Source organism: Haplochromis burtoni, unplaced genomic scaffold, assembly GCF_018398535.1.
Source record: "Haplochromis burtoni strain Fernald_Lab_line unplaced genomic scaffold, NCSU_Asbu1 Contig_268, whole genome shotgun sequence".
Lineage (NCBI taxonomy): Eukaryota > Metazoa > Chordata > Actinopteri > Cichliformes > Cichlidae > Haplochromis > Haplochromis burtoni.
In genome coordinates, this window is record NW_024582629.1 from 489,490 (window position 1) to 502,673 (window position 13,184).

The 13,184-nt window shown below is 39.3% G+C and overlaps 2 protein-coding genes across 3 annotated transcripts; one reads left to right on the forward strand and one right to left on the reverse strand.

Annotated features, from left to right (window-relative positions):
- Positions 1-1,236: 1,236 nt before the first annotated feature.
- LOC102302889 (interleukin-21 receptor) lies at positions 1,237-6,343 on the forward strand. Its single transcript, XM_005939514.2, has 8 exons — positions 1,237-1,397; positions 2,321-2,447; positions 2,534-2,715; positions 2,802-2,956; positions 4,756-4,933; positions 5,046-5,151; positions 5,244-5,322; positions 5,406-6,343. The coding sequence occupies exons 1-8, from the start codon at positions 1,298-1,300 to the stop codon at positions 5,823-5,825; spliced, it is 1,347 nt and encodes a 448-aa protein (XP_005939576.1). The 5' UTR covers positions 1,237-1,297; the 3' UTR covers positions 5,826-6,343.
- ube2ib (ubiquitin-conjugating enzyme E2Ib) lies at positions 6,341-12,825 on the reverse strand. Of its 2 annotated transcripts, none has more exons than XM_005939515.2 (7): positions 12,671-12,825; positions 11,241-11,319; positions 11,050-11,133; positions 10,677-10,749; positions 9,248-9,357; positions 8,382-8,461; positions 6,341-7,112 (listed from the first exon to the last, which is right to left on the reverse strand). In XM_005939515.2, exons 2-7 carry the CDS (start codon positions 11,304-11,306, stop codon positions 7,049-7,051), a joined length of 477 nt encoding a protein of 158 aa, XP_005939577.1. In that variant the 5' UTR covers positions 11,307-11,319; positions 12,671-12,825; the 3' UTR covers positions 6,341-7,048. The 2 variants fall into 2 exon arrangements, with proteins under 2 accessions (XP_005939577.1, XP_042083502.1); XM_042227568.1 differs by lacking the exon at positions 12,671-12,825 and adding an exon at positions 11,570-12,159.
- Positions 12,826-13,184: the final 359 nt, after the last annotated feature.

The window sequence follows — 13,184 nt, forward strand, 5'->3', positions numbered from 1 at the left end:
GCGGGTATTCCCATCACAATATCTACTAATACTTGCTGCAGCATACTTCACAAGTAAAGCAGGCGATGCATTATGTAACTGGGCCCTCAGGCCGTAAAAAAAAAAAAAGAACACGAGTGCATGATGAACGAGACACATCCAGCTAAAGTGAGATTCAGTCTGCTAGAGTGTGTTTACACATTTGTAAATAAACAAAATCATGAACCCTAGAGGAAGCCGTGAAACTCACCATCAGCTCTTATCTTTTGTAACATCTTTCACCAAAGGCGTACACAACCCCAATTTCAGCTAATCTGCTCTCAGTGCATGTTGCACAACACCCTTGCAGGTTGCACAATAATTAGCATACTCTAATATCAGGTTACTTGTTAAATTGAAGTAATAATAATAACGATATAGAAAGTGCTGTGGTGGCTTAAAGGTAGATTAAGGCATGCAAACTTGGACTGCGTGGCTTTTTGCTGTCTAGATTCCACAGGAAGAGCACGTAAATGTACTGTTTTCTGTAAATATGAATAAAACAACTCAGGAATAAATAGCAAAGAAAACCTACTTTTAAAAAAATATTATATGAAAGTCAAAAGATGTTGATGTGCAGTATACAAAAGGTAAAAATCTTAATCCTGTTTAGACATTTACAGCCAATGTGCAGAAAATGTTAACACACAAATATGTGTTTAGAGGTGTGTTTTAAATCTGTGTCCCTAAAGCAGATGAATGTCTGACAGAAATGAGTGGATATCTTACGCTGTAGGTTTAGAGCTCAGTGAAAGATGTTTATATAGTCATTTCTGTCACATGGCATCTCAGGCTTCATCGTTTTTGCAGCTTATCAGCTCATCAGTCATTCAAACTGAGTTTGGATGATAAGACGGCTGTGTCTTCCAGCTTTGTGCCCATTCAGAAAGTTACTACATGAAGTAACCTTAAAACTGTAGATGCACCTCAGCAGGTGGGCTGTGGAGCATCTCGGCCCAAAGCACTTCACCTTTTGCTTCCTCTAAACAAGCTAAACGGGCTCTGGTAAAGATTTCATGACAATTGCAAACAAGTGCACAGTCAGACAGACTGTAATATGAAACACTGCTAGGTTAAACTCTTTTCACACGCTTTCATAAACAGCTGCTCTCTTAAAAAAGCACATCCTCTCCCACCAGTGACAATGATAGTGGTGAGTGACAGCTATCTGTGTGAGAAGCCTGAGCGGTTACGCCTCTCAGTCTGCGTTTAAAACCCGCTTTACAAAAGAGTCAGGACAGTATGACTCAATCTTTGAGCTGAGCTGGCGTCTGGTGCGATGGATTGGCATCCACCCCTGAGGATGAAGGCGACGCTGCTGATTGTGTTCCTGCTCAAATCTACCAACATCGTCAGGCTACATGGAAGTCCATTAGCAGGTTATAATTCTTACTTTGTTTTTTTGTTTTTCCGTCAGATAAAAGACAATTGTACAGCTGTAAAATGTAAGTGTAAGAGCTTTAAAGCACTAGATGTAACAACACTAACGCAATAACGGCTAGATTAAATGGCTAAATGAGCTTAAGCTCTCAAATGAGGTTCTTCATTATACAATAAAGTGACAAACTATTTACTGTTTTTGTGCATTTCACCCTAGTTGCTAATCTACAACAACCATGATACATCAAAAGCAGCACTTAAATGATGTTTTGAGATGCCTGGATCTATGTCGTTGTACAGGTTGTCCATTATTTTGCTAAGTCCATCTCCTGGTGCTCATGCCATCATGTCAAATTGCCCTTGAGAAAGACACTGAACCCCAAAACGTTGATCAGCCAGCAGCTCAAGTCATGAATTGTGTGCACTCAAAAAGATAGAAAAGTATTATCAAAGTGCAAATCATCATGATTCAGTTGCTTCAAGCAATAGGGACTGTGTAAAAACGCTTTCTGAATAATTCTGAAACTTCCTGTTGGTTCTTCGCTTCTAATTGTTTGCTTTCTTGGCAGAGGCAGAGAAGGTAGCGCAAAGGGGGAAAAAATAGCACTAGTATTAATGCACGTTTGTAAGAGCTGCACTTGACTTGTTGATCTGATACTGACACCTGATCTATGGTTTTAGCTCTCTTTAGATTAGAACATTAATCACACTGCAGATCTCATTGTCTCTCATATAAACACAATTTCAGTGTATATATAGGCCAGTCATGAGTGTTTTAAGCTATTACAATATAATTCTATTCTGGACTGGCTAGCACATGCTTATTCACTAACAGTCTTGAGTTAAACATGGACTTGAAATGTTTCTACTTCATTTTGTTTTGCTCTGTAATCATAACTATCTTTTCTATGGGGTTTCCTAGGAGCGGAATACAATCTTCACTGTGTCAATGATTACCTAACCACCGTCTACTGCTCCCTGAACATCACTCCATCAGAAAACACCTCAAACAGCAACAGCTCCTACTGGCTCATTTTTACAGAATTCGAGTGAGACTCTTTTAACTAATGCATTTAAGAATGATGGGTCACCTTTAACGCCATGCACCTTATTGCTGCTTCTCTTTTTCTCACAGAACGTACAAGTGCATGCTGACACACACCAAAGAGAACTATTTCTGCACATTTACAACATCGCCCAATTATGACGATACGTTTACAGATTTAGAAGTATACAAAATCTCACTTTGCCACGACCCAAATGAGGAGTCTGAAACCTGTGACGTGCTAGATGAGCAGTACCTACCTGTGCACAACAGTAAGCAGCGTAATGATCATCTGTGTTGGCAGGACTCATAAATGTATGAATTATTGTTTTTTAACAGTCACACATCTTCTTATCAGTTAAACCAAACGCGCCGTGCTGCCTCTCAGTCAGCCACAACTCAAGTCACCACCACTTTGGTTGGAAAAGCACTTACGAGATTTACACCAGCTTCACTGCTCTGCCCAACAACCTGGAGTATCAGCTCCATTACTACAAGAGGGGAGAACATAAGGTATGCTTCAGCTAATCAGCAGGAATGACAAAGGGTAAAAGTGAATGGTAAAAATCTACAAATGAAAGCCTGTTTTTTATGTTGTGAGGTAAAAAAAAAAAACCCACAGTTTTCCAAATGTAATAATATAAATAAGAATAAAAAATTGAAATCTTCTATACTTTCTGGTAAATATCTAGTTCTAAACTGAGATGTCAAACAGCTGCAGTGTTTTTATCTGCTAGTGCTGTGGGTGTTAGCTCAGTGTGGCGACAGTTTGCGGCAGAAACTGTGAATTTATTCAAGCTGAAGGCATTTTACACCGCTTGTTGATCTGATTCTGTCTCTGTGAGCACAAAGATTCAGGTTATACCTGTTGGCAAGTTGAGGTTTGTATTAAATAGAGCATTGCACAAGTTTTCACACTTCCACAGTTCCTCTACATGCTGGGACTGGCTCGAGTAAAAACTCTAAAAGTGAATTAAAACAGGGCATTTAACCATCTGACACAATCAAACAGAGGTTTTACACATTTTATATGCAAACAGCTCCATCGAGTAGTGCAGTCATGTCAAATGCATCTTACAACATTAGGCAGAGTAGTGAAATTCCCCTTTCTGTTGGTGTAAAGTTTAACTATACGTTTCATCTCGGCGATATCTCAATGTAAGATAAAGAAGTGCAGTTTCAAGTGTTTGTCTCGGTTTTTCTACATGATAAAGAAATGCTGCTGGAGTAAGTGAAAAATCTGTCAGCACGACTACAGAAAAAGTTCTGGTAGTTCATTGCCCAAACTGTCCTGTAATTTTAATAGAACAATTTTGTTATTTCAAATGAAATAACAAATAATTTAAAGAGAAAAAGAAATGAGAAAAGAAACAGTTGTCTTTATAGTAGTTAGCAGAAAAAACAGGAAAGTGAAGGAAAGTTTCTCTTATTTAATTGCTTATCTGTTACTAACAGCTATAATAATACAATTAAAAGTTCAAAAATTATCCCCTCCTTTACAAGTTCCAAAACCATCTACTGGGCCAGATTTGAGTTTTTGCCGACCGGACTCCAGCACGCAGGGTCTTTTTTTTTTTTTTACACCCTATTTTTCACCCTCTCTTGCATATAAAAGATCTCTGGTTCAAATCCACATTCAGGGTGTTGCATGCTGATGTGCTCCAAATGATGGTCCCTAGGCCTGGATAAATGTGTGTCAGAGATAAATCTGGGAGACAGAAAGCAGCCAAAAGTTTTGTCTTCAAGCTCAGTTTTTTTTTTTCTATTATAGTAAAATGTGTCAAAATCTGCTGTTAAAAAACTTACACCGTTCAAGGCAGACCATAAGTACTGGGAAACTTCAGTTTAGTAAATGAATGGGTAAACAGGTCCCTGAATGGGAGCATGTGTTACCAATTTTCGGCCTTTTTCTGCAAATTCTCGGAGTCTTCTTGTATTATGTTCTGTAGATGATCATATATTTAAAGGTTTTACGACTTCTTTTTATTAGGCCGAAATTGTTCCAAAATTTGGTGCATGAAATAATACACATATAAAGCCTAATTTACGCCATTGAGGCCTGCTCTCAAAAACTAAACTAGTGTTTAAAGTTAGTTTTGAGAACGTGCAGGGCCAGTAAGGAGCGTGACGTCATGTGGTTGGTAGGTTGCGGCTCGTAGACTTACATTAGTTTATCTAACTAGTGACAGAATCGATACTCTTGTGGAAAATGATGACACTAAACCTGCAAATAAGTTTATAAAGAAGAACAGAACAGGGCATTTCTGTCTTCTGAAAATTAATGGGATGCTTTTATGTTTTATTTCTTTCAGGTAAAAATTCGTGAAATTAGCACACAAAGTACGGGTATTTCTTTGGAAGATCAGAACTTTGAACCAGACACCGAGTATAGTGCTAGAGTACGGTCCATTCCCAATCAGGCTACGTACCAAGGCGAGTGGAGTCACTGGTCTGATGAGGCTCACTGGAGGACTAACCCTGCTGTGGATGGTGAGTCTCAATAAAAAAGAAAGCAGCTAGATTTAGATAAAACAATCATAAGCAGAAATTGATTTCTTGGATTTCTTCTGCTTCAGTATTTTCTATTGTGTTCCCCACACAGGTTTGTCAACGCGCATGTTCATTTCTGAAATGTGTAAGAAGGTGCTCCTTCCCATCTGTGGGCTGGTGGTATTCGTCATACTGATCTGCTACGCTCCTGTTAAAAAGTAACGTTATATCATGTAAAGCCTCACTTCACAAAACATTAAGTTTCATGTAAAGTCATTTTTGTACTATATTGCACTTTCTATGCTCACAGGTGGAAGCAAAATGTATTTATCCCAACTCCGGCTCCCTATTTCCACACCCTGTACAGTGACTGCCAGGGAGATTTCAAGGTAAGTTCAGCTTTTCATGTAAAAAACAGAAAAAAAGTCCCAAACTTAATGTCATTAGGATGTAACTGACCTTGTGATTGCAGAGCTGGGTGGTTACGCAAGAAAACACAGCAGACACGCTAGAAAAAGAGGAAACGCTTCAGATTGACACCTTGACAAAGTGTGCAGAAGTCCAGGATGACGACTGTCGTCCACCCCACTTTGACCAGCACGTGATGGAGGGCAGTTCCTACAGCAACATAACTCCTTCGGTCTGTGATACCACTCTCCTGGGCGTCCCGTACGCTGTGAGCACCATGATTCCACTCTCAGCTCAGGGGAGCCCAATGAACAGCCTGGTTCTAGACTCCCAATTAGGGAGTCCTTCTGGAGACTCGGGCTGCTGGCTCTGCAGTGACACGTCCCTAGAAAGGGAGCCTCCCTGGTACTGCAATGAGTACTGCACCCTGAGTGCTTTCCAGCAGTCCAGTTCTGTCCTGGCAGAGCACCATGGGAGCTTGTAAAAACAAGTCTTGCCCAACAGGGATCAATTCAAGAAAGCTTGAAAGTTGTCATGAAAAGGAACATTTTTCTACTGGACGGAGTAGTCCACGTTATGATTCAGTAGCTAATAGAACCTGTAGCAGAAATAACTCATTTTATCAGTCCTTCTCGTTGTGGGGTAATTTTGACATGCTCTTCTTTATAATGTTACTTCAGTTTATTGTTAATTCTGCGCATTAAGCTATAAATAGTCCTCTTGAGGTCCCACCACAGGATTTCAATCAGGCTGTGGTCTAAACTTCTGGGCCATTGCGGCACCTTGAATTTTTTTTTCTTTTTTTACAGATTTTATGTAGCATTTAGTTACATGTTGTCCATGTACTACTTCACTGATGTTTTTATCTTTTATGCACAGTCCAAACCTGTCTGGAAACAGGGTGAAAGTCTTATTTTGTGACTCATCCGTTTTGTTTCTGCATCACTGAAATGCAAGATGAACTTCTGTGTATATTCTGCTCTTAATAAAGAAAATACATTATGTAGAAAGGTTTATTAAGCCAACACATACATGAACAAAGCACCATATAACCTTAAAGTCTGATACAGAAGTAAGCCTACCTGCCTCAGTCACTGTGGCCATTTTTATTTATAGCAAACACTCTGAATAACAAAAAGACAGCCAAGGCAGCAGAATCTATTGTATATTACAGCATGCTGAATAGAAAACCTGGGAAAGAGAATTAGACAGAGCCATCTAGAGACACTAGTGAGATACAACAGTATAAAAGTGCCATTCATTATACAGCAGTTGAAATACTGACAATGAAGTAAGCTAAATTTTACATTAAATTTATGGAAAATAAAGGAGGAAACAAAAAGAAAAAGACCCTGTGAAAGAGCAAAATAAAACAAAACGACATTTTCTTCCTTGAAATATTGATGACAGTCAGCTTGCATGGGAGTTGATGAAACCGGTACCAAGCTGTGTCCCTTGCACGACATAAGACAATTATTGTTTAAAAAGAAATTACCAGGGTGCTGACGCACCCATTCCCTCCCAGCATTATGCGCCAACCGGCAATTAAGAACAAAAAAAACTGATAGGTCAGAGGAGAACGGATGGCACAGAATGTGGAGTTTAAATAGAAGTCTTTAAGCAAGTCCCGATGTGAGAGGAGCACATTCATAGAGAGACTGAGCCGGGAGGTGATTCTTGTTAAACCCATTCCTTCCGTCTTCGCCCTTACGAGGGGGAGAATTTTTTGGCTTGTGCTCGAACTCTTTTTTCATATTCTACTCTGTTTTGGCTGAAAAGACATTAAAAACAAAACAAACAGAAACAACAGTTATTACGACTGCTTACTCAAAACAGGCACAGCATGCTGCTCAAAAAGTAAACATCTTTAATCAGTCAGTGGAAAACCCTAGAAGTTCATGTGTGATACAGGAGTTTTTGAGACCTCTACATCAATGAGATTTCTTTTTAAACCCTTAAACTCCTCTTATGTGTTTTAAATCGTCAGAAGGTTCAATAAACACTCCTGCTTCAAAAACATTGAATTTTTAGGGTTCAGGTTTTACAGGGTTAAGATCTCATGTGTACTTTAAAATAGGTAGACGCTTCACAAGCTTAGTCCCCAGAGACACACCCAATAAATAAATGAATAAATAAATAGTTTCCTGTGCTAGTTATAAACTTAAAATAATATGAGGTGCAATCTGAAAATTCTTATTTAAATTTGGCCTTTGTCCACTCTGCATTCCTGTGTTGCTCTATACTGCTCAGACCGCTTTGACCCCACTGTGGAATTCCCCATTTTGACCACCTGCAGGTGCAAATCTATGACGTGTGCTGGATCATCTCCAGGACAACCTTTAAAAGTTCATTCTCATGAGAAAGTTGTTACAGTGCCAAATCTGGCAAGTGGTGCAGGTGGCTATGATTGTGTTGGCGTAGTTAAAAAACACAACTGACACACATATCAGACCGCGTGCACTAAATGTTCTCCCTCAGATGCCTCGAGACATTAAAGTAGAACTCCGTATTAAGAGTCTGACCCAAGGGGGCAAATTCACTGTGGATGTTGGGTGAAAAACGAGGGGAATGATGAAGCCAGAGAAAAAGTCATCTAGTCTGAGGTTCACTGAGTGGATTTAAAAAAAAAGAAAAAAGAAAAAAAAGTGAAACACCATATTATAAAAAGCCCTCCAGTGCACACAGAAAAAGTCTGATCCCTCTATATTTCTGCATGAAGATGTACATATTTAAAGATTTGTATGAATGCTATTTTTTTAAGAACCCCGTCTTAGTTATCACTAATAATAATTCTGCTCTTGTGGGCATATAAATTAGTAAATAAACAGCCATGGTCTACATTGCTTTCCTTTCTAAAACCATGTTGGTTTCAAATTCAAGTAAATCTAATCAACAGTTATTTGGTTTAAATAATTATTCATTTATTGTAAAACAAGACCTCCAACTCCCACTTACGGTAATTAATAATTTGCCCTAAGATGTCAGTGGCCTTACATTTGTGAATAAATTGCTGGTTTCATGTGAATTAATCGTCACTCACCAGTAGATCGTGTAAGCCTCTGCTTGGGCTGGATCCTGGATATTTGGCTCATTTAGCAGTTCCTGGATACCTAATAAGATCTACAAGATAAAAATGAAACATTTCAGAAATTCACCAGGTTGGGATGCTTCTCTGAAGGCTCCTTAATATCAGTCAACTTAATACTGAGTGCACACACTTTATGCAACACTGCTCGCTGCACATAATAGTCATGATTGACTATTGCTAAACACTGAATACAAATTGTGATGCACATATTTTAAGCTTATGGTTTGACTCTCGATTTAGCGTTGTGCTTCTCTGCCTCTCAGGCACAATAGAAACAGGCGTACGTCACACTTCACTGCCCATCGAGACTTGTCTGCTTTATAAGTGTGTTTGTTAATCTGGAGGACTGTCATGTCGCCAATTTACAGCTGAGCTTTTCTTCCCTTAAAATTAAAAAAAAAAACAAAAAAACAATTTGGTGACAAATGTAGCCACTTTGTGTACAATCCTTGGTTAGGAGATAGACATTCAGTAGACAGGTGTGAGGAGTTACAAAACAAACTTACTGTGTGATTATTTTACATGTAAACGTGGCTTAAAATGACAGCACGGCCACCGTCTGTGCTTCATGACCAACATTATTAAAATATCACCCAGCCTGAAAGCTAAGAGAGGGATTCAAAAGCCTACGCGTCTCGTTTTCCTATCAGCATCAAAAAATTTGACTGATTACCTGATAAACTTAGATAAGGTTCCAGTTTAGAAATGTCATCTTAAAATCAGAAAACATCTGGAACTTTAAGAGACCATGTGAACACACTCACACTCTTAGGCTTTAAGGTCATTACTGTAGATGAAATTCACTTTACAACACAAACCTGCTTTATTGTGATGGCTGGTCTCCAGTCCTTGTCCTCCTCTAGTATCGATAGGCAAACTGTGCCTGATGGATACACGTTTGGATGGAAGAGTGGAGGCTCAAATTTACCTGAAAGATGGCAAAATATTAAGTGGGCTTTATGTTTCAGGTATATTATACATACCAAACAAAAGGGGTTAGACTACTAAAGTCACTGCGTGCCCAGACTGAACTGTTCCACTGAAGACAGCAACGTCTGTTGTTTACACAAACAGTGCCGTTAGGTCATTTTAATTTGACATTCAGACAACGTGGAGCTCGTGCTGCAGGATTAGAGCCGGTGTAAGCCACGGTGCTCTGGCCTTGTGTGGCAGGTAAGTACGGTAGTGTTTTGAGACACACAACAGGAATCTGCTACTTGTTTGTAAGCAGTTTTTTACCATCAATTTACAACAATATCAGGTCTAAAAATCAATCAACTGGCAAAAATCTTGCACAACCCGTTTAAAAGGAACAGCAAATGACGCATGCATGAAAGCATCTATTGGCCGTGACCCTGAATTAACACCAAAATTGCAGCAACATTGTTATATCGCCAAGCTTCCTCAGCTCCAACATGCTTGCTGCACTACTTAAATGGCTTTAATAGCGCTGCCAAATTAAAATAATTAGAAGAGAAAGTCTGTATTTGCTCTGCTGCGTAAAGGTCAAGCAAGGGTTATTCTGGAGATTTTCCTAAAGAGCAGAATTTTTCATGTAACCCAAAGAGATTAATCACAGCCACTGGAATAAAGACACTTTAACCAGTTTCCACTGCTGTTTATATAATAACAACAAAAACATGAAGCTGCTTAGATTTCTATCATTAAAGTTGAAAACTCGACATTTGTAATTATCCCACAAAGACCAGAAAACAGTCATGTATTCAACCAATCACAGCCGAGGTGTCGACATCCCCAGCACTGCTAAGCTTCAGTTTGACAGCTTAAACACAGGTTTCCAAAGGATTACTGCACTAACCTTAAATTAAAACCTTTGGCTTTAAATCAGCCTCTTTCTCATTACCATAATAAACTAACATGTCTGAAGAGATTCATCATTCAGTGCTGCCAAATGTTGATGAGAGGAAGCCTTAATTAGCTTTTAAAGACAGTTTACAGATGTGCCGAGTAGGCTGGAGGATGCCCATGCGCCTGCACTTTTCTGTTCCATTTCAAACCATCAAAATTTAAAAAAATAAATAATTAACTTGATCTGACTGTAGATAAACATAACCAAGTTTGTACTGGCATACAAATTGTATCCGATAATGCTAAAGGCTCTTGAAAATATGGGAACTCTACTATGCTCCAGGTTTTACTTCCAAATAGATTTCCCAAAGCATCTGCAGGCCAAAATGATAGCTAGTGTATTTGTCATATTTACGGGCTGAATGCACAGCAACTCACATTTTGGAGGTGAAGACGGATAGTCGTCCTTGAACAACATGCGCAGCTTGAACAGGCCTCCTTCCCACGGAGTCTGAGGAGAGACGATCATTAGATCAATTTAGAAACAGAAGGCTACATCACTGACTCTTAAAAGTTACTACTACTACTACTACTACTACTACTACTACTACTGCCAGTCAAACTGTAAAATTATTTTTTAAAACTTATCATGGTTCAATTTGTTTTGGGTTGTTTTTGCAGAGCATTTACTCATACAGTATGCTTTACACCCACTACAGTATTTTCATTGTCCTAGAAAGATCATTGAGTCTTTTTTAATTATGTAAAACAAATCTACTCGGCATGCAAACAAATCTATGAAACACATTACCCCCTTTTTGCCAGGAATAGCACATTCCCAATTCATGAGATTCATGGTTCCATCCGGGTTTTTTGTCGGTACCGCAACAAATCCCTGGGAAGAGTAAGAGTTGAAATTAGAAAGTTTGTTAGAAAGCAAACACTTTCTAACCAACACTCAGGTAGGCTTTCATCGCACGGATCTCGTGAGCCAATACTTACAAAAGGATGGTCCTTCCGCCATGCCTTGCGCTCCTGAGCAAGCCGGCTCAATGCAATGCCTGACATGATTTGTGGACTCCTGCAAAGAGGGTCAGGTTGATTAGAAAACCAGACATCTGGCTGTCCTGTCTTCTGAAACGAATAGCTCTTTAGCTTTCCTTTGTTTTAAAGATAATAACAATAATAATAAAAAAAGAAACAATTTCCTTAGTATTCTAATTCGACATATTTAAAGTTTTAGGCAGCTAGTCGAAACAATTTAACCTAAATCATACTCTAGAATGACCATTAGCTGCAGCCAAATTTTGAAAAACTGAAAGTTTCCATACTGTAAAGAAACCAAGAGGGCATCCAATGTTATTACAGAGCAGCATCAGTTCAGGTCCTTTCCCAACTGGTTTAAGTTATGAGCCCGCTCCCTACCCTACTCCAAAAAAAACAAAGTATTGTGATATTAACATTTCTTGTGTGTGAAATCACACGGACACGACGTACAACATTCAACCCGTTTATGGCGCATATTAATTTTGGTACTTTTCTGACTTGCATCGAGTCACATACCCAACCGTGTTGCCAACTAGCGTCGGTGGCAATTAGGATGCTGCATAGGAATGTCTATAAACGCTAAACACTGAAGCTAATTACAACGAGGTAAAGCAACAAAACAATGCTAGTGATTAATGGCCACCGCAATTTATCAATACGAGACAAACGGACTTCATCATAAACTGATGTTCTAGTATGCAAGCTAAACTGTTTTTATTGGCCTGGGGGCTTGTGTGTTTAAAAGTACAGCTTATTTCGACAAGTCTGCGACGCTAAAAGGCTAGCCAAGTTAGCCGGTGGAGATAACCGCTCCAGAGGAAGAAAAAAAAATATTCTACCATTTTCTACCGTTTCCGCGACCAGGGTTTTAAAGCTAAAAAGGGGATCCATGAAGATCTTACTCATTATATGTTTGCTGAACTTCGGCGTGACGTTGCCGTCAACAGACACTTTGACAAACTGGCAATCAAAGCTATTTGATTAGCACGCTAGCCGGTTAGCTTCACAAGCTAACTCATGTGCGCCAGAATGGAGCTACATCCCAACAGGCGCTGGCGCTGTTAGCGTCTGACACGGCCTGATGCAGCACAAAACTGCGCAATTGCACTTGATTTCGAAGACAATTTTTGGATGGGAGAAGAACGACCACTTGCTCTCTTCTAACGCATAATAATAGCAACTGCCTTGTAGAAACAGGGGTGTGAGATTTTCCACCGGGATGAACCACATCATTATCTTTTAAAGAATAGGGACAAAGAACGCCAGAGCTAAAATGCGCACATTTATGCATTACCAAACTAGCGAAAATGGCGCAAACTGAAGCGGGTAAAATGTAATAATACACGACAAAAATGAACGTTTCCGCGTTCAGGGTGTACTCCTACCTTTCAGTATGGCTGCACTGGCTCTAGTAATTAAGCGAAATGAATTAATCGTGCTCAAATCCCGTTAAACCTTGTAAAGTTTCCCTCCTGAAAAACCACCCGCTCCGTCTCGAGCCAGAGACAGCGATGCGAAACACTCATCCGTCCTTTACTTCCGTCTTTGCTTAAATACCTCTTGGAAAATCGGACTGCGCATTTCTTTTTCGGAGGTTTAATGTTTTGAATGTATTTTTTCACCTGCCCTGGGTTTAGTTGAAAGAGTTTCCCGAACTAGTCGTTTATTAGCTTTCATTTAATTCGAGCAGCCTAGCTGCCGTTGTTAGAGCGCAGTGCGTTAGAAAAACTTATTTAAGTTTATGTCGATGGGGAAATTCTACCTTTGCGGTTCGTACTCTTCGTTCAAGCGCCGTTTGTTATCAAAAAAAATGACAAAGGTTAAAGTGAAAATATGATACATTATTGCAAAGTATAGAAGATTACCTGGGATTTTTTTTTTTTTAAAACACTTTATAGA

Coding starts and splice junctions, on each gene's coding strand:
- LOC102302889 (XM_005939514.2), top strand. CDS start 1,298: ATGGATTGGCATCCACCCCTGAGGATGAAGGCGACGCTGCTGATTGTG. Junction 1,398..2,320: donor ACATGGAAGTCCATTAGCAG/GTTATAATTCTT, acceptor GGGGTTTCCTAG/GAGCGGAATACAATCTTCAC. Junction 2,716..2,801: donor GTACCTACCTGTGCACAACA/GTAAGCAGCGTA, acceptor TCTTCTTATCAG/TTAAACCAAACGCGCCGTGC.
- ube2ib (XM_005939515.2), bottom strand. CDS start 11,306: ATGTCAGGCATTGCATTGAGCCGGCTTGCTCAGGAGCGCAAGGCATGG. Junction 9,358..10,676: donor TCCGTCTTCACCTCCAAAAT/GTGAGTTGCTGT, acceptor GCCATCTTTCAG/GTAAATTTGAGCCTCCACTC. Junction 7,113..8,381: donor GAGGCTTACACGATCTACTG/GTGAGTGACGAT, acceptor ATGTCTTTTCAG/CCAAAACAGAGTAGAATATG.